The sequence below is a fragment of the Delphinapterus leucas genome, chromosome 3 (assembly GCF_059928025.1).
Source record: "Delphinapterus leucas isolate spDelLeu-1000000601 "Yukka" chromosome 3, BTC_Dleu_Yukka2, whole genome shotgun sequence".
NCBI lineage: Eukaryota > Metazoa > Chordata > Mammalia > Artiodactyla > Monodontidae > Delphinapterus > Delphinapterus leucas.
Genome location: NC_143131.1, coordinates 103,346,486 through 103,373,629, shown reverse-complemented (window position 1 = coordinate 103,373,629; position 27,144 = coordinate 103,346,486). Strand labels below are relative to the sequence as shown.

The 27,144-nt window shown below is 34.8% G+C and overlaps 1 protein-coding gene and 1 non-coding gene across 11 annotated transcripts in view; one reads left to right on the top strand and one right to left on the bottom strand.

The window, feature by feature from the left end:
- Positions 1-27,144, bottom strand: part of CSNK1G3 (casein kinase 1 gamma 3) — a 308,727-nt gene that overhangs the window by 240,740 nt on the left and 40,843 nt on the right. For 9 of the 10 annotated variants that reach the window (XM_089909241.1, XM_089909242.1, XM_089909234.1 and 6 more), the window contains exons 3-4: positions 20,513-20,553; positions 9,968-10,037 (exon numbers count right to left, since the gene is read on the bottom strand). In XM_089909241.1, coding sequence (XP_089765367.1) covers positions 9,968-10,037; positions 20,513-20,553 — 111 coding nt within the window. Of the gene's footprint in view, positions 1-9,967; positions 10,038-10,792; positions 10,903-20,512; positions 20,554-27,144 lie in introns of those variants that run through there. The other variant, XM_089909238.1, reaches the window with a different exon arrangement.
- On the top strand, positions 2,480-2,586 carry LOC115803350 (U6 spliceosomal RNA). The gene has a single exon (XR_004024029.1). It is a non-coding gene; the product is annotated as a U6 spliceosomal RNA (small nuclear RNA).

The window sequence follows — 27,144 nt, the reverse complement described above, 5'->3', positions numbered from 1 at the left end:
TATTAACATTCGTAACAGGAAATTTAAACTCTACAGATTTGATCAAGAAAAACTAAAATCTGGGACTTCCCTGGTGGTCCAGTGGTTAAGAATCCATCTTGCAATGTAGGGGACGCTGGTCGATCCCTGGTCGGGGAACAAAGATCCCACATGCTGCGGGGCAACTAAGCCTGTACACCACAGCTAGAGAGCCCAAGTATCACACTACAGAGCCCATGCGCCACAACTAGAGAGAAGCCTGCACACCGCAATGGAAGACCCCATGTACTGCAACTAAGACCATTAAAAAAAAAAAGAAAAACTAAAATCTGATTAGAAATACTAAGTACAGAATTATCACACAGGCTATGTTCTTTTCCAAGGAAGTTTTGCTTTCAGGCATTCTTAACCTTTAGCACAAATGCTTATACTTCTAGCTCAGCAGTTCTCAACACATGGTCCAGAGACACTTAGGGACAGGAGTAGGTGGTCCATGAGACACTTTCAGGAGGGCAGTGACATCAAAATTATTTTTATAATAACACCAAGATGTTATTTATCTTTTTCACTCTCATTCTCTCACAAGTGAAAGTCAAGTTTTCCAGAGGCTACGTGAATGTGATATGGCAATGGATTGAAGGCAGAATCCATTGTTTTTTATTAAGCCAGACATTAAGGAGATGTGCACAACATGTAAAACAAGGCCAGTTTTCTCAAATTTGGAAAATAGCGCTAGTTGTGATTTTAAAATACTATTGTTGTTATTTTAAAATGAATACAGCAATATTTTTATATTTGTTTTAATTTCTCATATGGTAAATATCCATAGCTATAACCCACAATAACAAAAGCCCTCTGGGATCCTCAAAAAGTTTTAGGAGTCTAAAAGGATTATGAGACCCAAAAGTTTGAGAATTACTGTTCTGTCCAATTAGGAAGCCCTGGTATGAACAAACAGGTGCAATGAGTTCCAAACTTGGTAACAGTCATTCCATTAAAATACCACATCACCCACATTTAGTAATATTCTAGCAATTAACCCCAAATAAAAGGAAAAGCCACCCCACTGTAAAACAGAAGAGTCCTTTCAGTGACAATTCTATTTACACATTTAAAAATTAGTCTTAATTTCAAAGGACATTAAAAAGTAACATCACCTACAAACAAGTAATGTTTATTATAATATATGGAATACTGAATAAATATTATATATTATATATTATTCAGTTTCTATCCTCTTTAGGCATAAACAGTTAAGAAAAAATGGATTCTCTCTTACCATTTTTACCCCCAATCTGCAAGCTTACAAATCTGTTCTTCTCACAATATGCTTGTTTATATTTAAATCAAAAATAAAACATGAAACCATATTATTTTTCATGGCTTTATACTTCTTATGATTACATAGGGAATTACAAAAATGATGCTGTATTTCAGAAAATTAAGTCCTTCATCACCATTTAGTTATACCCTATTCAAAAATAAGGTCTGTTTTTTATGTAAGATTACTGTGTATTAATTAATCACTGAAAGTATTAATAGTATAATTACCACACAACATAAACTGTCCTAATACCTGGACCATATAAACCAAATTGAAATCACTATCGGTTAACCTTTCTTTCTTATATTGATAATGCATAGCATTCTTTAAACACACACATTCTCCATAAACTACAAATTTAACAGAAAAATGTTGTACACTTCTATCCAACAGTACCAATATACATATTCACATATAAATTAGTAAAAGTTTCACAATGCATAACTTATAGAAATTCCCATACAGAAAGGCCTCTAAAAAGAGATAGAAATATTACATTCACTTAAGATGTCTTCTAAATGCACTTAAGCTAATACAGAAAAAGGAAGGCTAAGAAGCTGCTACATAAACTGTTGGTTATTTAGGCTGAAATAAGTTTACACTAACCACCACCTCACCTGTATAGTATTCTTCATTATTTTTGTTAAAACCAAAATATAACAGGTAATGTTCTAATTATTTTATTCACTTAACTTTCATGGTTTTGACAATATTTTCTTTCTTTTTTCTCAAAAAGACACTTATAAGATATACAGAAAGAGCAGAATTTCTTAAGTTCTTAAAACATGGTGAGAGAAACTCTAATCTGCCAACTTAATGAATAAAAGAAATTTTAGAAATTATTTAATGCATATACCCATGTTTAAAGGCTTATACTATTACCTACAACCTTTCTCAAAAGTGAACAGTATGATAAAGTGTTCATACAATATGGAATCACCAAAGCCCACTTAGCTAGGAGACAGGGATAAATACACCAATAAACAAGACATAAACCAAGAAGGCAGAAGGGTCAGTATAAAGAATGAAGAGAAGTTTTTCTAATTCTTAGAAGGCAATACTATGACAAGTGTTAATCTTAGAAACAGCCACTGCTGCTATTATCAAATTATTCTTTAGAACTACAAAATTATTCTTTAGAACTACATAGTTCAGGCAACATCAAAAAGTCAAGCCGTGCTCACTTTGGCAGAACATATACTAAAATTGGAACGATACAGAGAAGATCAGCATGGCCCCTGCGCAAGGATGACATGCAAATTCGTGAAGCGTTCCATATTTTTATACACAAAAATAAACTCAAAATGGATTAAAGACCTAAATGTAAGGCCAGACACTATAAAACTCTTAGAGGAAAACATAGGCAGAACACTCTGACTTAAATCACAGCAAGATCCTTTTTGACCCACCTCCTAGAGAAATAGAAATAAAAACAAAAATAAATGGGACCTAATGAAACTTCAAAGCTTTTGCACAGCAAAGGAAACCATAAACAAGACGAAAAGACAATGCTCAGATGGGAGAAAATATTTGCAAATGAAGCAACTGACAAAGGATTCATCTCCAAAACATACAAGCAACTCATGCAGCTCAATATCAAAAAAACAAACAACCCAATCCAAAAATGGGCAGAAGACATAAATAGACATTTCTCCAAAGAAGATATACAGATTGCCAACAAACACATGAAAGAATGCTCAACATCATTAATCATAAGAGAAATGCAAATCAAAACTACAATGAGATATCATCTCACACTGGTCAGAATAGCCATCATCAAAAAATCAACAAACAATAAATGCTGGAGAGGGTGTGTCGAAAAGGGAACCCTCTTGCACTGCTGGTGGGAATGTAAATTGATACAGACACTATGGAGAATAGTATGGAGGTTCCTTAAAAAACTACAAATAGAACTACCATACAACCCAGCAATCACACTACTGGGCATGTACCCTGAGAAAACCATAATTCAAAAAGAGTCATGTACCAAAATGTTCATTGCAGCTCTATTTACAATAGCAGGACATGGAAGCAACCTAAGTGTCCATCAACAGATGAATGGATAAAGAAGATGTGGCACATATATACAATGGAATATACTCAGCCATAAAAAGGAACAAAACTGAGTTATTTGTAGTGAGGTGGATGGACCTAGAGACTGTCATACAGAGTGAAGTGAGTCCGAAAGAGAAAAACAAATACCGTATGCTAACACATATATAAGGAATCTAAAAGGAAAAAAAAAATGGTCAGAAGAACCTAGGGGCAAGATGGGAATAAAGATGCAGACCTACTAGAGAATGGACTTGAGGATACGGGAAGGGGGAAGGGTAAGCTGGGACAAAGTGAGAGAGTGGCATGGACATATATATACACTACCAAACGTAAAATAGCTAGCTAGTGGGAAGCGGCCGCACAGCACAGGGAGATCAGCTCGGTGCTTTGTGACCACCTAGAGCGGTGAGATAGGGAGCGTGGGAGGGAGGGAGATGCAAGAGGGAAGAGATATGGGGACATATGTATAACTGATTCACTTTGTTATAAAGCAGAAACTAACACACCATTGTAAAGCTATTATACTCCAATAAAGATGTTAAAAATAAATTTTAAAAAAAAGGCAAGCCACTCACTTGAGAAAAAATTATTTAACAATTTAACATATGCACAGTCTCAAATAGTATATTTAACATCATTTCCATAGTTAGAGATCTTCCAAGAATAGTAATTTATGACAGAAAAAAAAAGGTTATTTGACTTTCTGTGATGAAGTATCAGCTGATAAAGAAATTCCAAGGAATAAATGATTGCAAATTAGGTCAATATGGCCTATATAAACCATCTGATGTCAAGGAAATAATTTAAGACACAGAAGCATTATTCGGAATCACAGATCTTCAAAACACTTCTCCCCATACATTGCAAAATATGTCCCATGCATTTTCATGAAGTATCATATCAACAATTCAACTAAACTATTTTTCAAGTAGATTAAAAAAAAACTGAATTAATTCTAATAATTAAAACCCATGCTTCTCTAGAAAGTGATTATTTTTAGGCAGCTGAATTGTACAGTCAGTTAATTAAATAATTACCTGCATATGCCCTTGGTTTATCATTTCTGATCATCTAAAAATTACTCATCACTGACTTTTTTTCCTTCTATTTCTGGATCTCTAAATTTACCTAATCATAGGGTGATACAAATGACATTAATTAAAATAAATAAATTTTTGAAATTACATGGTTATGTCTATTTGTCAAAAGTGGAGTAAACTCAAAATGTAATAATATGATTTTACATAATATTAATATATCAAACTTTAAACATACAATCACAAAAGCTAAAAAGCTATAGGAAATATTGGAGATTATGTACTGCAACTTCACATCTGATGATAGAAAACAGTCTATTATTCTCATTAAAGAATTTACCATTTCAACCATTTACCAAGGGCCTACAATTGTCAATCATTCTGCTCAGTTTCAAGGATAAAAAGATGATTCTCACTGCCCTCAAAGAGTTCAAATTTTAATGGAGGAGAGAGACACAAGCAAATATAAATATAATATGGTATGATGAAAGAAAAATGAAGATGTATTCAAAATAATTTCAAGTCAAAGAAGAAGCTTTTTCTGGAATGAAAGAGATACCAGAAAATGTACTGCAAAAGAGGAGATACTTTAGCTGGGGACTGAAGAAAGAAGAAATTCATCGAGAAAGAAAGACATTCCAGAAAGAAGAATACGGATATATGAAAATAATAAGATCTATTCAGAGAACACTAAGTTTAGTGCAACTAAAAAGTGGGTCGAATAGAAGGAGAAAGAAATGTGAACTTTATACTAAATGACAAGTCTCTAAGAGGAATGTAGGGAAGAAGGAAGTGAGATGCACAAAAAGAAGCCCAATTCAAAAAATAGGTGACAATGAAGACTGGGAGAAGAGAATGAAGTCAACAGATCTCGTAAGAGACATAACTGACGGACCTTTTTGATGATTATCCCAAAAAGTCAAAATTAAAGGTGACTAACACTTTCAGCTTGAATGGGTGAGCCACTAATGGAACAAGATAATCCAGAAAAACAAACGGGTCTTTTGGAAGAGACAGAAATCATTGGAAAAGTAAGGGGAAAGAAGATAGGGAGAGAAATTCTGGGTATATAGAATTGCTGATTCTAGTAGAGACATACATGTATGACTAGATTTTAAGAATGAAGGCCGGGATAAAGAATTGGAAATTATCCTTATATAGATGGTAATCTCATCCTTTCCTTCCTCCCTCCTGTTACAAAAAAATCCAGAATCATAAAAATGAAAGCCACGTACGAAAAACAGAAGGAAGAAGCTAGAGCGAGCCTGATTCCTTACTTCTGTGTAGCCATATCAATCCTACAATTGTCTACTTCAGGACTCCTTGTTTATTTTTCCTCACATAACATTGCTTTACTTGTTTAAGCTACTGCTGTCATGATTTTTGATACTGACAGTCAAATTTATTCCTACCCAATGCAGTGGTCATCATGGTTTTGCCTATGTTCCTCTTCTCTTGACACTCTCTACACTCTCCTATGGGAGACCTCATCCATTCCCTTAGCTTTAAAAGCCACCTATGTGTTGATAACCCCCAAATCTAGATCTTCATTTTACTCAATAAATGCTGAGTGGATATTACAAAACAAGACCATTTGAAACATTAAATTTTTGCTATCAGAGAAAGTGATAAAGTATAAAACAATACTCTAATCCTATGGAAAGCTATAAATAATACAAGGAGTCAACCCTCATAAGCACACTGCAGTAAAGCTGTACAGTCCTACTGTATATATGTAACAGATTCAGTGAACAAATAAGAGAGAAAAGTGGGATACTGCCAGGGAGGTTAGATAAGGAGAAAGACTTACAGGAGAATCAAAACCTAGAGAGTAGAACTAGATAAACTGTATATTATTTCACAGATATTTCAGTAAATAATTCTAAATAAATCTGTTTTAATTTGTTTTTGCTGTGGCAAAATATACATAATAGAAAATTTATCATTTTAACCATTTTTAAATGTACAGTTCAGTGGCATCACGTATAGTCACATTGTTGTGCAACCACCACCACTATCCACCTCCAGAACTCTTTCATCATCCCAGACTGAAACTCTATACCCATTAAACAATATTTTCCCACTCCCCACTCCTCTCAGCCCCTGGCAACCACCATTCTGAATTCCGTCTCTATGAATCTGACTACTCCGGGTATCTCAAAGTGTGGAATCACACAGCATTTGTCCTTTTGTGACTAGCTTACTTCATTTAGCATAACGTTCTCAAGGTTCCTCTATACTGTAGCACGTGTCAGAATTTCCTTCCTTTTTAGGGCTGAATAATATCCCTTCTATGTATAAAACCACACTTTGTATATCCATTCAAAGTTGTTTCCACCTTTTGGCTATTGCAAATCACACTGCTATGAACATGGGTGTACAGCTATCTGTTTAAGTCCCTGCTTTCAGTTCTTTTATGCATATAATTAGAAGTGGAACTGCTGAATCAAATGGTAATTCTATGTTTAATTTTTTGAGGAACAGTCGTACTGTTTTCCACAGCAGCTGCAGCAATCCACATTCCCACCAGTAATGCACAAAGATTCCAATTTCTCCATATTCACACCAACACTAGCTGTTTACTGGTTTTCGGTTTGCTTTTCCTTTATTTAGTTAATAACAGCCACCCTAATGGGTGTGAAGTGGTGTGTCTTTGTGGTTTTGACTTACATTTTCCTAATGATTTGTGATATTCAGCATCTTTTCATGTGCTTATTGGCTATTTGTATATCTATCTTCTTTAGAAAAATGTCTATTCAAGTCCTGTGCCCACTTTAAAGTTGGATTGTTTGTATTTTTGCTGTTGAGTTTTAGGACTTCTTTATATATTCTGAATATTGATTAAATATATCTATTTTTAAAATTTATTTTATTTATTTTTGGCTGCATTGGGTCTTCGTTGCTGTTCACGGGCTTTCTTTAGTTGCGGAGAGCGGGGGCTACTCTTTGTTGTGCTGCGCGGGCTTCTCATGGCGGTGGCTTCTCTTGTTGCGGAGCACAGGCTCTAGAGTGCAGGCTCAGTAGTTGTGGCACACAGGCTTAGTTGCTCCGCAGCATGTGGCATCTTCCCGGACCAGGGCTCAAACCCATGTCCCCTGCACTGGCAGGTGAATTCTTAACCACTGCGTCACCAGGGAAGCCCAGTATATCTATTTTTAAAGAGAACACTAACAAGCAAGTTGCTACTTAAATGAAACTTACAATATCATAAAAGAATTATAGATTAAATTACTATGAATGCCCCACTTATGATTAAGAGCAGTCTGAAAATACAATCCTTTCAAGTAGCAATTCCAAAATCAAATAATTTTTAAGTCATCAGTCTCTCCTCAAAACAATTAAACACTCTTGTTTTTCTATAAAGCTCACGAGTACGCAAAAATGTTTTTAAAATTCATGATTGATAAAAACACTAACAAGTAACTAAAATTCACATGATTCATGTGAAACACTCAAAACTACACACACCTGTCAGAGTTTCAGAGCCACCATTACACACACCTTCAAGCAATAACACTCATATTTCAATTTATGTAAGTGCTATGCCCTGGAGTACAGGGGAGCACCCTTATATATGCAGACTAAATGGCGGTCCCTGGAGTCGTGGGGCACAACAGCCCTTTGGCATTCAAGTGCTAACAGATGTATGTTCCACTTTATTATCACTATCCCTGACATAAATTTTAAAGTTAAAAAAAGTAAAGAATAATAAAAGTAAGTGCACCATGGTATTCAATTCAATGACTCCCTAAACTCCAAATTAACTTATTCATTCTTATCCAATTAAAGTATTCAATCCTATTTTTCCAAATGATAGTTTTACTACTTAAGTAGATAGATCTCTTATTTTCATCTACCCCAGCATCCAATCTTCCTTCTTCTGTTAACACCTCAATTTCCCATTAGACAACACCTCTCCCCATTCTCAGTCCCTGAACTTCACAGGTAGTGCCTGAGATGAGTAAGTCTGGGCAATCAAATTCAGTGATTAAATCATTAGACACAAAATAAGACAGTAAGGTTCAGTCCTAGAACTTCTGCTGAAATTTTTAGTTAACAGATACTTTTAAAATTGCTAAGCTGGGCTATTGGTAAGCACCTTTGCCGTCTCATAAGGGCCAATCAGAGAAAAAAGCTTACACACACACAAAAAGGCAGAGCATAAAGACAAACTCAACAATGTCCCTGATGACAGTACTGCAATGTCTTATAGATAAGTCCTTTCCCTGAATTTACAGTACATAAGTCAATAACTCCTTTTTTTTTTTCCACTTAGCTTCTTAAGGCTTTCTGTCACTTGCCAGTCCTAACTAATATGTATGGTTTCACATATAATTGTGTCCCCTTATCATTTATATCTCAGTTGTCAGTGATAATTTTGATAAGTCCTGGAGGCCTGTCTGTATCAGACTTAAACATGCATTATAGAACGTTTATAATGATAAAACATTACAAAATGTCAACTTATTGTCCCCACAATGACTACTCATTCGAAAGTATGCTCTTAGAAAAAAAAGAATGCAAAATTGATAATGTATTAAAAAATGTACAACTCTACCAAGTAGAATGTAAACATGTGCTTACAAAAAACACATCAAAAAATTCCATTTTATTAAACCTGGGGAAATAAAATATCCCTACTTGATAAGAAACTGTATGTATAAAATCATTACAGTTAGAATAGTAGTGAACAGAAAAAGTGGAGTTGAGAGAAACGTTAACATAAAGTAAATGCAACGAAAAATGGGAAATTTTCTCATTAGCTTTTTCCAATGGCACAAAATATCCATTCTCACTTAGAGTTTATGTAAAAATATACCTGTATTAATTTCCTACAGCCACTGTAATTACTACACACCTGTGGCTTAAAATAACAAAAATTTATTTCTCACAGTTCTGGAGGCCAAACATTTGAAATCAGTTTCAACAGGCTGAATCAAGGAGGTTCTATAGGACAATCCTATACCAGGTTTTCATGGCTGCCAGCATTCCTTGGCTTATGGCTATATCACTCCAATCTTGGCCTCTGTAGCCACTTTGCCTTTTCTTCTTCTGTGTACGTTAATGGTTCTTCTGACTCTCTTTTACAAGGACATTTGTGACTGCATTTAGGGGCCACCCAGATAACCCAGAATAACCTCCTGATCTCAAGATCCTTAACTTAATCATACCTGTGAAGTCTTTACTATAAGGTAACATTTACAGATTCCAGGGATTATGATATGGATATTTTTTATGCAGCCATTTTTCAGCCTACCACCATGTCATAAATCATTTCAATAACTATAATACCACCAAAAAGGCTAAGCACCTGGAAACTATATGCACCTTATATTCTCAAATTAAATTTTTTTACAGTGTTCTCTATTTATATTAGTACCAACACAAAAAGCTCCAAAAATGTCATATTTAGAATAAAAAGGGAAGACTGTAGTAAGAAAATATCTACTAAGCATTGCCTTAAGAAGTGATTAATATTAACTAAATTTAACATACTATTCTTTGAAACCACAGAGTTCTTATCATGACAATCTGTTTTATTACAAATGTAAAAATTAATATAAGACTTTACCTCCAGATCCTAACTGCTTGTAGAATCTGTATTCCAAATGTAGTTGTGGTGCTCTGGATTTCATGGGCTCCTAATTAAAAAAAAAAAAAGCAACAACAAAAAATATTTAAGTTATTAAAATATCACTAGGCCCCAATTCCGAATTTATAAATCTTGGTGTCAACTTTTTTTTTTTTTTGGTATTCCAAGCATTGTTCTTTATAATATTTCAACGTTTTGCCTTGATTAAAATACAATCTGAGACAGAGTAAAACTGTGTTCAACAATTTCCACAAATACATATAGTATCCATACATATGGAAAGACCCACCTCAATAAAGCAAAAAAATATTTAATATTTCAAACATTCAGAAGCATATGAATGCATTAGAAAAGGTCTTTAAAAGCTACATAATAAACCAGTAGTTAACTCAGGAGAGGGATCTAGCTTTGAGTAAGGTCAAAGGTGAATTTTTAATTTCTGTTGATTTTTTTATTAAAGATCAAAATATATATATATATATATATATTTTTTTTTAGACAGTAAATATGGTCTATTTTTGCTTCTTTCCAATAAAATACATTTGATCACTTTTTTTTTATACAGCAGGTTCTCATTAGTCATCCATTTTATACACATTAGTGTATACATGTCAATCCCAATAGCCCAATTCATCACACCACCACCACCACCCACCCGCTGCTTTCCCCCCTTGGTGTGCATACGTTTATTCTCTATATCTGTGTCTCAATTTCTGCCCTGAAAACCGGTTCATCCGTACCATTTTTCTAGGTTCCACATATATGCGTTAATATACGATATTTGTTTTTCTCTTTCTGACTTACTTCACTCTGTATGACAGTCTCTAGATCCATCCACGTCTCAACAAATGACCCAATTTCGTTCCTTTTTATGGCTGAGTAATATTCCATTGTATATATGTACCACATCTTCTTTATCCATTCGTCTGTCGATGGGCATTTAGGTTGCTTCCATGACCTGGCTATTGTAAATAGTGCTGCAATGAACATTGGGGTGCATGTGCCTTTTTGGGTTTTTTTTAACATCTTTATTAGGGTATAATTGCTTTACAATGGTGTGTCAGTTTCTGCTTTGTAACAAAGTGAATCAGTTATACACATACATATGTCCCTATATCTCTTCCCTCTTGCATCTCCCTCCCTCCCACCCTCCCTACCCCACCCCTCTAGGTGGCCACAAAGCACCAAGCTGATCTCCCTGTGCTATGCGGCTTACATTTGGTAGTGTATATATGTCCATGCCACTCTCTCATTTTGTCCCAGCTTACCCTTCTCCCTCCCCGTATCCTCAAGTCTATTCTCTAGTAGGTCTGCATCTTTATTCCTGCCTTGCCCCTAGGTTCTTCTGACCATTTTCTTTTTTTATTTAGATTCCATATATATGTGTTAGCATACGGTATTTGTTTTTCTCTTTCTGACTTACTTCACTCTGTATGACAGTCTCTAGGTCCATCCACCTCACTACAAATAACTCAGTTTCGTTCCTTTTTATGGCTGAGTAATATTCCATTACTCAGCCACATCTTCTTTTGATGGACGCTTAGGTTGCTTACATGTCCTGGTAAATAGAGCTGCAATGAACATTTTGGTACATGACTCTTTTTGAATTATGGTTTTCTCAGGGTATATGCCCAGTAGTGGGATTGCTGGATCATATGGAAATTCTATTTTTACTTTTTAAGGAACCTCCATACTGTTCTCCATAGTGGCTGTATCAATTTACATTCCCACCAACAGTGCAAGAGGGCTCCCTTTTCTCCACATGCTCTCCAGCATTTGTCATTTGTAGATTTTCAGATGAAGCTCATTCTAACTGGTGTGATTTGCATTGTAGTTTTGTAGTTTTGATTTGCATTTCTCTAATAATTAGTGATGTTGAGCAGTTTTTCATGTGCTTCTTGGCCATCTGTATGTCTTCTTTGGAGAAATGTCTACTTACGTCTTCTGCCCATTTTTGGATTGGGTTGTTTGTTTTTTTAATATCGAGCTGCATGAGCTGTTTATATATTTCGGAGATAAATCCTTTGTCCGTTGATTCGTTTGCAAATATTTTCTCCCATTCTGAGGGTTGTCTTTTCGTCTTGTTTATGGTTTCCTTTGCTGTGCAAAAGCTTTTAAGTTTCATTAGGTCCCATTTGTTTATTTTTGTTTGTAGTTCCATTACTCTAGGAGGTGGATCAAAAAAGATCTTGCTGTGATCTATGTCAAAGAGTGTTCTTCCTATGGTTTCCTCTAAGACTTTAGTAGTGTCCGGACTTACATTTAGGTCTCAAATCCATTTTGAGTTTATTTTTGTGTATGGTGTTAGGGAGTGTTCTAATTTCATTCTTTTACATGTAGCTGTCCAGTTTCCCCAGCACCACTTACTGAAGAGACTGTCTTTTCTTCATTGTATATCCTTGCCTCCTTTGTCATAGATTAGTTGACCATACTTGCGTGGGTTAACCTCTGGGCTTTCTACCTGTTCCATTGACTATGTTCCTGTTTTTCTTCCAGTACCATATTGTCTTGATTACTGTAGATTTGTAGTATAGTCTGAAGTCAGGGAGTCTGATTCCTCCAGCTCCGTTTTCTTCCCTCAAGACTGCTTTGGCTATTCAGGGTCTTTTGTGTCTCCATACAAATTTTAAGATTTTTTGTTCTAGTTCCATAAAAAATGCCATTGGTAATTTGATAGGGATTGCATTGAATCTGTAGATTGCTTTGGGTAGTATAGTCATTTTCACAATATTGATTCTTCCAATCCAAGAACATGGTATATCTCTCCACCTGTTGGTATCATCTTTAATTTCTTTCATCAGTGTCTTAGAGTTTTCTGCATACAGGCCTTTTGTCTCCCTAGGTAGGTTTAATCCTAGGCATTTTATTCTTTTTGTTGCAATAGTAAATGGGAGTGTTTCCTTAATTTCTCTTTCAGATTTTTCATCATTAGTGTATAGGAATGCAAGAGATTTCTGTGCATTAATTTTTTATCCAGCAACTTTACCAAATTCATTGATTAGCTCGTTTCCTGGTGGCATCTTTAGGATTCTCTATGTATAGTATCATGTCATCTGCAAACAGTGACAGTTTTACTTCTTCTTTTCCAATTTGTATTCTTTTTATTTCTTTTTCTTCTCTGACTGCCGAGGCTAGGACTTCCAAAACTATGTTGAATAATAGTGGCAAGAGTGGACATCCTTTTCTTGTTCCTGATCTTAGAGGAAATGCTTTCAGTTCTTCACCATTGAGAATGATGTTTGCTGTGCGTCTGTCATATATGGCCTTTATTATGTTGAGGTACATTCCCTCTATGCCCACTTTTTGGAGTTTTTATCATAAATGGCTGTTGAATTTTGTCAAAAGCTTTCTCTGCATCTATTGAGATGATCATATGGTTTTTATTCTTCAATTTGTTAATATGGTGTATCACATTGATTGATTTGCATATACTGAAGAATCCTTGCATCCCTGGGATAAATCCCACTTGATCATGGTGTATGATCCTTTTAATGTGCTGTTGGATTCTGTTTGCTAGTATTTTGCTGAGGATTTTTGCATCTATATTCATCAGTGATATTGGTCGCTAATTTTCTTTTTTTGTAGTATCTTTGTCTGGTTTTGGTATCAGGGTGATGGTGGCCTCATAGAATGAGTTTGGGAGTGTTCCTTCCTCCAAAATTTTTTGGAAGAGCTTGAGAAGGACGGGTGTTAGCTCTTCTCTAAATGTTTGATAGAATTCACCTGTGAAGCCATCTGGTCCTGTACTTTTGTTTGTTGGAGGATTTTTAATCACAGTTTCAATTTCATTACTTGTGATTCGTCTATTCATATTTTCTATTTCTTCCTGGTTCAGTCTTGGAAGGTTATACCTTTCTAAGAATTTGTCCATTTCTTCTAGGTTGTCCATTTTATTGGCATAGAGTTCCTTGTAGTAGTCTCTTAGGATGCTTTGTATTTCTGTGGTGTCTGGTGTCACTTCTCCTTTGTCATTTCTAATTTTATTGATTTGAGTCCTCTCCCTCTTTTTCTTGATGAGTCTGGCTAATGGTTTATCAATTTTGTTTATCTCCTCAAAGAACCAGCTTTTACTTTTATTGATCTTTGCTATTGTTTTCTTTGTTTCTATTTCATTTATTTCTGCTCTGATCTTTATGATTTCTTTCCTTCTGCTAACTTTGGGTTTTGTTTGTTCTTCTCTCTCTAGTTCCTTTAGGTGTAAGGTTAGATTATTTATTTGAGATTTTTCTTGTTTCTTGAGGTAGGCTTGTATAGCTATAAACTTCCCTCTTAGAACTGCTTTTGCTGCATCCCATAGGTTTTGGATTGTCATGTTTTCATTGTCATTTGTCTCGAGGTATTGTTTGATTTCCTCTTTGATTTCTTCAGTGATCTCTTGGTTATTTAGTAACGTAGTGTTTAGCCTCCATGTGTTTGTGTTTTTTATGTTTTTTCCCCTGTAACTGATTTCTAATCTCATAGCTCTGTGGTCAGAAAAGATGCTTGATATGATTTCAATTTTCTTATATTTACTGAGGTTTGATTTGTGACCCAAGATGTGATCTATCCTGGAGAATGTTCCTTGCGCACTTGAGAAGAAAGTGTAATCTGCTGTTTTTGGATGGAATGTCCTATAAATATCAATTAAATCTATCTGGTCTATTGTGTCATTTAAAGCTTGTGTTTCCTTATTTATTTTCATTTTGGATGATCTGTCCGCTGGTGTAAGTGAGGTGTTAAAGTCTCCCACTATTATTGTGTTACTGTCAATTTCCTCTTTTATAGCTGTTAGCAGTTGCCTTATGTGTTGAGGTGCTCCTATGCTGGGTGCATATATATTTATAATTGTTATATCTTCTTCTTGGATTGATCCCTTGATCATTATGAAGTGTCCTTCCTTGTCTCTTGTAACATTCTTTATTTTGAAGTCTATTTTATCTGATATGAGTATTGCTACTCCAGCTTTCTTTTGATTTCCATTTGCATGGAATATCTTTATCCATCCTCTCACTTTCAGTCTGTATGTGTCCCTAGGTCTGAAGTGGGTCTCTTGTAGACAGCATATATATGGGTCTTGTTTTTGTAGCCATTCAGCAAGCCTGTTTCTTTTGGTTGGAGCATTTAAGCCATTCACGTTTAAGGTAATTATCGATATGTATGTTCCTATGACCATTTTCTTAATTGTTTTGAGTTTGTTTTTGTAGGTTCTTTCCTTCCCTTGTGTTTCCCACTTACAGAAGTTTCTTTAGAATTTGTTGTAGAGCTGGTTTGGAGGTGCTGAATTCTTTAGCTTTTGCTTGTCTGTAAAGCTTTTGATTTCTCCATCGAATCTGAATGAGCTCCTTGCCGGGTAGTCTTGGTTGTAGGTTCTTCCCTTTCATCACTTTAAGTATATCATGCCACTTCCCTTCTGGCTTGTACAGTTTCTGCTGAGAAATCAGCTGTTAACTTTATGGGAGTTCCCTTATATGTTATTTGTCGTTTTTCCCTTGCTGCTTTCAATAATTTTTCTTTGTCTTTAATTTTTGCCAATTTGATTACTTTGTGTCGCGCTGTGTTTCTCCTTGGATTTATCCTGTATGGGACTCTGCAGTTCCTGGACATGGGTGGCTCTTTCCTTTCCCATGTTAGGGAAGTTTTTGACTATAATCTCTTCAAATATTTTCTCGGGTCCTTTCTCTCTCTCTTCTCCTTCTGGGACCCCTATAGTGTGAATGTTTTTGCGTTTAATGTTGTCCCAGACGTCTCTTAGGCTGTCTTCATTTCTTTTCATTCTTTTTTCTTTATTCTGTTCCACAGCAGTGAATTCCACCATTCTGTCTTCCAGGTCACTTATCCGTTTTTCTGCCTCAGTTATTCTGCTATTGATTCCTTCTAGTTTTCATTTCAGTTATTGTATTGTTCATCTCTGTTTGTTTGTTCTTTAATTCTTCTAGGTGTTTTTTAAACATTTCTTGCATCTTCTTGATCTTTGCCTCCATTCTTTTTCCGATGTCCTGGATCATCTTCACTATCATTATTCTGAATTCTTTTTCTGGAAGGCTGCCTATCTCCACTTCATTTAGTTGTTTTTCTGGGGGTTTATCTTGTTCCTTCATCTGGTACATAGCCCCCTGCCTTTTCATCTTGTCTATCCTTCTGTGAATGTGGTTTTTGTTCCACAGGCTGCAAGATTGTAGTTCTTCTTGCTTCTGCTGTCTGTCCTCTGGTGGATGAGGCTATCATGGAGGCTTGTGCAGGTTTCCTGATGGGAGGGACTCTCAACTCTTCTATAATGTAATAATCTATTAGTCATCTTTGTCTCCCTAAGGTTAAATCCAGATAGTCAACTTTAAGCGCAGCGTAAAATAAATTAATGCCATAAATGTACACAAGGTTAAGTGGCTATTAGATCAAGCATTAGGGAAATCTGTGTTTGACTCTTTGACCCTGAAGAAGAGTATACTGTGAACATTCATGACTAGAATGGTGGCCCTGATTCTATTTCTCCTGTTTCCAGGAATTCACCTCTAAACTATATATTTCTAATGTAAAGAAAAGTAAGAAATTACAGAAAAGTAAGAAAGAACAAAGACAGAGATAGGAAAATTCTGATAGTAGCAACAACATATATTTTTTAAATTTTTAGCTGGAGTACAGCTTACAATAAAACACACAGTTCCTAAGTATTAGGCCCATGAGCTTTGTAAATTGTATATATCCCTGCAACCACCATCTCAAAAAACCTTTAGCCTCTAAAGCTTAGAGCATTTCCATCACCCTTCTCTCAGAGATAATCACTTTTGGACTTCTATCACCTTTGGATTTGTTTTGTCCGTTGTTGGATTTCATACAAATGACATTATACAATGTATGTTTTATATGTATGTGTCTGGCTTTTTTCCTTCAACATAATGTTTTTGAGATTTTTACAGTCACACACACACACACACACACACACAGAACATAAACAGAAGCAAAATAGATTTAACATATAAGAAATAATAAATGTGTGTAAATATTTGCAGGAAACAAAACTATAACAGAGTAATAACACAGGAAAATTGAACAAGATTCAACAGGAAAGTACAGCAAGGTAACAAAATTTAAACAAAACCAACAAAACTTCAAGAAGTACAAAAAACTACAATAACAAAATTTAAAACTAATCTACCAGCACGTTAACACAACAGAAAAGAGAATTTGGAAATTGGGAGATAGAAAAATGTCTAAAGAATGAGAAAATCTTGTAGACTGCATCTATATAAAGTATACAAAATGCATTATGAAGGAGGAAAAATAGAAAATATAGGAAAAAGATTAGAGATCTGGACAATATAATGTGACGGTCTAATATGCATTTGATAAGTGTCTTGAGAGAAAAGTGAGCAGAGGCAATAACTGAAGAAATAAATGCAAGAACTGATGAAAGATAAACCAGAGATTCAAGAGGAATGTGAATCCCAAACAGAATAACTAAAATATTTATACTAAGATATATCGTAATGAAAGAACCAACGACAGACTTCAGATAAAAACCTGTAAAGTCCCAGTGGAACAATTATAATCATAAAGATTATTATAAGAGAAAACAATCAGCTTAGTTCTTGAGAGGCAGAATGGTAGGGTACAACTCTAGTTAAAAGCATAGGCACTGAAACTAAATTGTATTGGGTTTGAATCCTAAATTCACTACTTACTAGCTGTTGTAGAGACTTTGGCAAGTTACTTAATCTTTATGTACTTTTCAGTTCCCTCATCTACGAAAGAGGGATAGAATATTCTTTCTCATTTTGTTTATATATACATATATATGACTTAAAATAGCTCCTTCCACATAGTGGAATTCTTCAGTTAACTATATAAAAGTATATAACCATAAGATATAATAAAAGATGCCCACTCAGGCAATCACAAGTAAAATTAAATACATAACTTATTCAATCACTAATATTCCCTAGGTAAAAACAGAAACCCAGATCTAACTTAGTTGAGGCAGTTCAACTTGATTCCAATACTTTACTAGCAGTAAAATTTTATTGTGCCACCATATAACAAAAGTCACCTCACCACAGGATGAATTTTTCATTATTCATGAACAACGGGTTACTATGTAACTACAAACAACAAGATATGAGGGTGGTGGCTGAGGTCAAATTTAACAAATTACCTTGAAACAAATGATCAATATGAACTAGGGTAACATTAAATAAATGTGAAAACCTTTATAGGAGACAACAGAGCTAAAAGTAGTCCCTGAAGTTTGCTCTCTGAACACCACTGTCAACAAATAATACCTTTATTTGCACCAAAGTACAAAAATAAGATAGCACTGAAGGTATACAGACATAACATTTTCAAGTGGTTACTTTTTAGGCAGGTTCTGAACAAAATTATATTATCTTCTATAAACAGAGACAATAGATACAAACATAAGATACAAAAGTATATATAAGGACACTTTATATATATATAATACATACACATACACACACACACACACACACACACACACAAATATTTAGTAAACTAAGTACCGAACCATGGTCCAACAGTTTATGTGAAAAATTTTCTGCCCTGCCAATATATTTTTTGGATGAATCTAAGGCAAGCATGACTCTATACCATACATCAACCTCAAAATACCACAGAGGGATCCAAAAATATTCCCAGTTCTCCCAAAGAATACCAAATAACCACAATTTTTATATGTAGTCCTGATCACTGTGAATGTCTGCCCACCAAAAAAAAGAAGAAAAATAAGGGGATAGTGATATGGCATGAAGGTAAACTAAAAAAAGTGACTTATGTGTGTATACATAAGAAGGCTAAAAGATGACATAATACATGTTTACTAAGGCATCAAAGATGTCAACAGGGTAAACAAGTTCCAAATCTGAAAATAACAGAACCTAAGGGTCACCAGTTAATGACTGAAATGGACAAGTAAAGGTCAGCCTAGAGGGGCTCCTATTTTGACACAATGGTTTATTTGCCCTAACATCAGTTAAATATCTGATAGATATCTGAAGCTACTCACTACGGGCCATCAATAACACAGAATATGGGTGTTGCCACACTTCCATCCTTGTGTGCCACCCCAACTCCCAACACCGTACAACATCTAGATCCCAGACCACTGCCTAGAACATTGGAAAAGAGAGAAATCCAAAGAAAAAGTCAGCAGTGCCCATTCCCTGCATCCTGGGCCTCCCTATTGTGATTCACACAAACTAACTCCCCCCGTCCTGGTTTCACACCCAGGAGGGAACCTTGTAATTTTAACTTAGCATTCTATGTATATCAGCCTACAGAAAGAAAACATATTATTTATTCTGATGTGGGCATTCTGGACCCATAATAGTAAAATACCTCACTGAAAGTTAGAAATTAACTCTTTCTAAATATTTACACCTCTGAGAGCTTGACTGATTGCATGAATTGATTAATACTGTGAATCCACTTCTGATTAACAGTGACAATCTTAATGAGACAACCTAACCAGATTTTCTGTCATAAAGTCAAGGACCAGAACTTAAACCTAGGTGAACTCATGCCAGGTAAATGCCAGTGCCAACTCACATGTCAGTCAGCCAGTCTCTCCTGCTGGCACCACAACCCTTCTGTGCATTTTTATTTCCCAGTAAAAGTAAACAGCATTTGTTGCAGTGAAACTTGGTTTACACTCACAGGATACTTAAAATTAAGTGGCACTGTTTTCTATCTCATCCCCAACGTATTTTTTTTTATTTCTCCCATGCCTCTTCCTCAAATAGTCTCTCCTTCTATATTAAAGTCACATTACCCTAATAACAGTGGTTATATTGGCAGAGACAAGATTGAGACTGGCAGGCAGGCTGGGAAAACCAAGCCATGCTCAACCTCAAGGAAACATGGCTGGCAAACCAGATAGAACAGATGTGCCAGCAGAAAGTTATATCTTATAAAAATTCCCAGATCCCAACTATTCAAAAAAAAAAGGCTGCCTTATAGCTGTCATACCAGGCACATCTGCGACTTCAAAACAGTCCCAGGGGACTTTGCTTGCCTGGCTATCCACCCACATCAAGAATTTCTGAATCCTTGAAGGTCAAGCAATAGCCAAGTTTTACCAAATATAAAAACATCAACAGAAAAAGAGATGTTGGAAGGTACCTCAAATACATTTTCAAATAATGTAATCCTGAATACTAAGGACACCTTTGTCCAAGTGCTTGAATCAGGAAGAAAAATCTAGCATTCTAACTTTTATCTAATAAAAAATGCCAATATGCCAGCTTCCTTAAATTCAAATTTTTTTAAATTCAGTTCTATAATGCTGCCAAAGTAAAGGGATTAAGTTTTTGTAACACACAAAGACACACAGATCTCTTATATATACATTATCATACACTTGAGGGGCATGAAGATGCTAGGAGCTTAATAACAAAAGGTCAGTTACACTTACCACTTTCCCAATAAACACTTAAGTTAAAAGGATATGAAAAAAAAGTAGTGAAAATGCAACTTGATCATTAAAGAAATAACAAGAAAATAATTAAAGAAAAATAAGAAACATGAACTTACCAGTTTAATTGCCACATATTCATTTGTGTATAAATTTTTCCCTTGAAAAAAAAAGAAAAATGTCAGATTCTACCAGCAATGAATTTTTAAAGATACATTATGTAAAACTGTACTTTGGGGGGTCAGGGGAAGCACATAACACATTTAAATGAAACATAGGTTTTTGCTTCCAACTATTTAGCAGAAGTCTCAATAACACAGAAATATTTAAATTTATGATCAACTCCATAACACATTCAGTATTTCACCTAGATTCAGAGTAGAAAGTAATACTAATAAATACTTTAGACCATTTATTTAAAAAAAAAGAAAAATTCTTATTTTGTTGGAATACTGCATACAATTTACAAAGTAATCAGTAGGCAAACACATGCTAAACTAAATTTCAAAACTAGAACCCTATATAGAAATTGGAGTACAAAATTCCTTTCTCGATCACCACGTCATTTTAAATCCTTCATTATTACGGGATGTGATCTTAATAGGGCTCATATGTAATCTAGTAAATAGATCAAATATATAGAAAAAAATGTGGAATACCTTTAAAATAAAATTTTAAAAGTATTATTCAATAATTGGCTTTGACAAACTAGTTAATTACTCTGAGGGGAAGAAGGTTATTAAGAACTTGCCTTATAACCAAATTAAATTCCAGGTATTTTAAGAGTTAGATATAAGCCATAAAACAAGAAAAAATATTTATCAGGCCAGTATACAGAAGCCTTTTTGAGCGTTAAACATAAATGGAAAAAGATTAAAAGATCAGAAGATTTTATACAGATTTGATAGCTTAAAATATTTTAAACTTTTGTAAGTTGAAAAAAACTATTATATACAAAGAACAGGTGAAAGACAAATCAGAATAAAGATTTAATATAATTAATATGTAAAGAATTCAAATGAATTACAGTAATTACTGGCAACAGCAAGTTGAAAATAATCTAGAAAATTCCAAGGGGTCAACATCTGTAGTTCAAGTAAAATACTATGGAGAATTAAGTATATGAAGAAAATCTGATACAGAAATTAATGTGCTTCTTTACAAGTACAGTTCAAAGAATAAAAAAGAGAACAATATTTGATTTCTGGATTTCCAGTATTCTTTCAATAAGCATGTACTATTTTTATAGTAAGAAAAACAGAACACTGATCGTTGTGGTTTTTAACTGTGATAGTAACTGGCCCTGGTCACACTGGCTACTTAACACAAAATAGGTAATCATCAACTTTCACACATGTGATTTTTCCAACATAATACACCTAACTTCATTTTATACAACAGCTAATAAATGGCAGTAAAACTTCTAGACAAAATTTCAGTCTTGGATATGCTGCCACAGTGAGCAGTATTTTCACCATAAGAATCTTTGCCACAAGCAGTTTCGCAGCACAGCTAATTGCCCATGAGGCAATTTTGATGGAAAAATTGAAAATTATATTTTGATATAAATGTGAAAATTTTATATGAAATTAAAATGAAAATAAAATTTAAAATGAACATTAAAAAGGACACAATGACACATGAAAAACTAGTAATAAAATATTTTAAAGATTCTACTGTCAAAATGAAAATACAAAAAATATCTGAATACATTTAAAACGTGTATAGATTCATGATTATAGTTGTATTATGGTATATCTGAGAAAAGGTGATACTTCCTTTGTCAAAGTCAATCATTACGGATTCAGAATCTCATGTTGGACCTAAGTTCTCTACAGCATAAAAAAACTCTAAGTCTCCACAGATATCCCTGGAAATAAAATGAACAATCGAGGGATGCTCCTATTTATTATCAATATATGTAACCTATATAACTGGTAGTAAATCTCTAGACTACATTTAAATATTCCATCACATGACCAGTCTTTATGTTTTACCAAAGCATCTAAGCCAGATTCTGTACCAAATACAAAAGTTCTGTCTCCATAATGTTCTCCACTATCAAATAGCAAAAATTTTCACCATTTTCAAGAAACTTACACTCATCAGGAATCACGTAACCATTTCTTTATGGGGGATAGGAAGAGCTTGATTCTTCTTTTGCCTCCAACTTCTAATATTGCATGATAAATCTGATAAAGACAGCATTAGAGCGCAAGCTGTTGTATCTAGATTAGCCAAAGAATTGACAATTAATGCTCTGGATGACTGTTGTGAGTTACTAGCTGCTTCTTTATATTTGCTATAGTTTGGTAAGCTTTTGGTTTGAGGTGTGGCAGGGATGACTGTGTTCACTGAAGGATCTGCAAAGTGATGTTCTCATTTTCTAGTACTGTATGCAATCTGGCTTTTCACTCTCTTATGTCATACCTCTAGTAAGTTTTCTTATCATTTTATTTTCTATCAAGTCAATATATGTAGTTGTTTTATTCACTATTTTAAGACCACCATGCTACTCGTCGCTATTTAGACCATTATGAGGCCTAAGATTTATATAAAATAAAAATATAAGGAGGTTAGGAGGTTGGGATAGACACACTACTATATATAAAATAGATAATCAACAAGGACCTACTGTATAGCACAGGGAACTCTACTCAATACTCTGTAATAACCTATACGGGAAAAGAATCTGAAAAAGAATAGATATACATATAACTAAATCATAATGCTGTACACCTGAAACATAACACTGTAAATCAAGTATACTCCAATATAAAATAAAAATTAAAAATGAAAGCACTGGGCTTCCCTGGTGGCGCAGTGGTTGAGAGTCCACCTGCTGATGCAGGGGACACGGGTTCGTGCCCCGGTCCGGGAAGATCCCACGTGCCGCGGAGCGGCTGGGCCCGTGAGCCATGGCCGCTGAGCCTGTGCGTCCGGAGCGCGTGCTCCGCAATGGGAGAGGCCACAGCAGTGAGAGGCCCGCGTACCACAAAAAAAAAAAAAAAAAAATGAAAGCACTACATCAGTGGAGAAGTGAAACCAAACTGTCAACCAGTCGAAACCAAACTGTCAAACCAAAATGTCAACCAGTTATTTTATCTATTACAGCATTGAAACCAAATCATCAATCAGTTATTTCACCCCTTAAAGCAAAACTGCCTTATGGCCAATGAGTTGTATGGCCAAACAGTAAAACTGCTTGCAGCAAAGACTTATGGCGAAAATACCTAGAACCGTTGCCACCACTGTACAGCAGTATTTGTTCATATAAATATTATAATGCTTTTCTGAGTTTTGTCCTTATTTTATAAAAATGAGTGAAAAAAAAGCATTCATTCTAATGCTAAATAGCATGAGTCTCATAAACCCGTCACACTTATCACAAAGATGGAGCTCAATAGCAGGACCCAAAGTGGTGAATGCTAAGCTATAGTGAGGTACTCACTGAGCCCATAAATATAAAAAAATTTTAGAAAACATACCATATTTTTAGCCAATAAATTCAGCATTTAGATGTGCCTTCATATATATTTTCAAGAATGCGTTATGTATAAAATTGTAGTCTTCCTCTAGTAAGCTTGAGGTGAATAATTTAATGGTACAATGAAAAACTTAATCTTGAGAAACTGGTATCTAACAAAGGAACAATTGTGTTTTGAGTTTAAATATGGAATTTATATTTCCTCAAGACATTATCATCTTTTCATAATTATCCTGTATACGATATTTATTCACAAGCGCACAGGGAAAAATATTCATAGGACAAGAAGTTAGGTTAAACACAAATTCCACAGAATCAAAATAAACCATATACTTCTAAAAGTACTGTTTTTGTTGGCATTTACATGTTCAAATGTCTACTTTTAAGTCACAGCAGAAAGTACAAAATCCTAAAAGCGTCACCTTTTTTTGAACATTAGACATTTTGCTGAACTTTGAGGGTTATATTTATAAAGATGAACATAGGTTGAACACTACCCATGCATTTTTGTCACCTTGCATAGGCATAGCCTTAAATAATTGGCTTTTAATCGATATTTGTTATATATATGAACTAAAAATGCACAAAATATGTGTTTGTGGGTAAAATACGAGCAAAAGATAGGGAGTGTATGTATAGAGGGAATGCAGTTAGGAGGAGGCTCCAAGTAGGCTGGTTCCAGTTAACTGGTGTTTTAAATCCAATTTCAAAAGATATTTCCAACAGAGCTTTGTGCCACACTGAACTTGAAAAGATGGTTTTACCAATTTTGTGGCATTTGGGTGGTCACTGTTATAAAACTATGTTCTACAGAAACTACATATATGTTTATATCAGGGATTACTAATTAACCAAAATATACCTGTGCCCCTTCTCTAATAATAGAATGCCCGAGTTTTAAAATGGTTGTCCAGCTAGACTAAATTTCTAGCCTCTTTTTCAGCTTGGTGCGACCATGTGATCAAGTTCTGCATATGAGTCGATGTTAAGGTATGTCACTCCCCACTTCCAAGAATGAACATGTGCTCTTCTGGCCCTTTTTCTTCTTCTTGCTGGGAAGAGAGACTGAAGCTACATATTGAGCATGCAGAGATACCCTGACAGCTCTGGGTGCTGTCCTTCTGGTCTGTGTTATGTGAAAAAGAAAGAAACGATTTTGCCTAACACCACTATATTCTAGGATCTCTTTATTATAGCATCATAGTCTATTCCTTATTATTACATTTTTCAGATAAGTTTGAAGCTTGAATTAGTAAAAGTAGAAAATCAATAAACATTTATAAAAATGATGAATCCACTCAAATCTGTATATTTACTTGATATATACTGTAAGGCCTGCAGAATTTTCAACAAAACAATTCTTAAATATAAACAATAAATTAAGAAGAGTTATAAGCTATACAGGAACAAGAGGAGAAAAAACAAAAATAAAAGAAGTTATAAAAACTCCTGTGGTCTACTTAATTATATCAAAATTTACAATATCCTATTTCAGATAATGGGAATTCATAGACAAATATATTAACACCCTTGTTCTGTGTTCCTTTACGTCATGGTCAGTCAGGTTTAGCCACAAGAGGGGACACAGAAGAAGCTCAGGAAAACAAAGTTTATTATACTCCAGGTCCTAGAAAGGGGGGTCACAGAAGAAGCATCATGTTTTGGTCAGGTGGTAGAAGACAGGAACAAGGGAAGAGCTTAGGCCAAGGCCTTTATCAGTGTTTCTGCAGGAAAGGCAAGGCGGGGCAGGGTAAACAGCTTAGGACTGGGTAATTTGAATAATTCTGTTAGCCTTTGGTGGGCAGTCTCTAGTTGTCTTGTACTTGGCCATGGGATGAGTTAAGGAAGAGGAAAATTGCCTGCTGGAGTGTATGGGCCAGAGAGGAGGTATGGCTCTGGATTGTTTAGTTTGCAGATCAAGGAATGCTCCCAGTTGAGTCCTTTGCTATCTTTAAGAACTGGCTAGCCTGTAGAGGAGCAGTCTCTCCACAGCTAGAAAGGTTTTGAGGTTTTTTTGTTTTTATTATTAAAGCAATGTTATGTTGGCTGAACTGTAAAGCAGAAAGATACTCCATGTATTCTGGAACACATGTGCAGTAAGAGGTCTCACCTCAGGTTTTTGTTTTTGTTTTTTTTAATTGAAATATGGTTGACCAGAAAGGTTTTTTTAAGATGTTAAAGCATCATGGGAAAATAAAAAATATATACAGTATAACCCCACATTTTAGCTAGCTTTGTTTTGTCTCATTCAGTGCCTGTTAAAAACATTTCTAGGGGTTTTGGTTGATTGTCTAAGCTAGAACTACATCTAACATGCAGCAGGATGCAAGCCTTACCACAATACAAAGATAAAATAAAACCAAAAATATATCAATTCATCATTTTACAATTAAAAATACAGATTAAAATGATAGTAAATACATTTACTTAATTTTAGATTATTTCAAAAGTTCAACTATTTTTTTTTAATCTCAAGTCCAATTTTTATGTCCAACTTTCTTTTTTTTTCTGTACTTTCAACAGAGGGTAATAGTGTCTCTCCTTGGGGCATTTAGAAATGGCAGTGAAGGTTGGGGGAAGGGCATTTGGGGTTGCATGTGGGGATGCAACTCCTATTTAGTGCCCAAGAAGTCTGAAGTTCTAAACACCATGCAGTACACTGGACAGTCCTCAACAACAACAACAAAAAAACTGTCCAGCCCAAGGTGTTAATAGCATCTTCGTTGAAAATCCCTTACCTGTAACATATATACCTTACATTCTTTTATACCCAATACTAAGCACAAAAATTTCAGTGCCAGAAATCAAATGTTTATTAACATGGTTTTAAAGAAAGCACCTTAAGAATTCAAACCAGCTTTTAACATTAGCATGCTTATCCAGGTACAGAAAGAATGATACTTATCACAACTTTTTCTGTACAGAGAAATCACTTGGGACCTTTAGAAAAAGGAATAAAACGTCCCTTTATTTAGTAGTCTATCAAGAGAGAAAAATATGATTAAATTAGTTCTTCAAGTATATATGTTACATGTATCATAAGTACACATAAAACACAGTTACATGTATAGATAATACATTTAAATAAATAGATGTACACAAATATATAATAAAAACCCATAGATAGATCAGGTACAGAGAGATAGATAAATAGATGATGGATGGATGGATGGATGGATGGACTAGTAAGTCATCTTATGCCTATTCCTGCTCATTCACAGACTGCAAAAGAAAGGGTTATTTTGCTGTTTTTTCAGTACATAG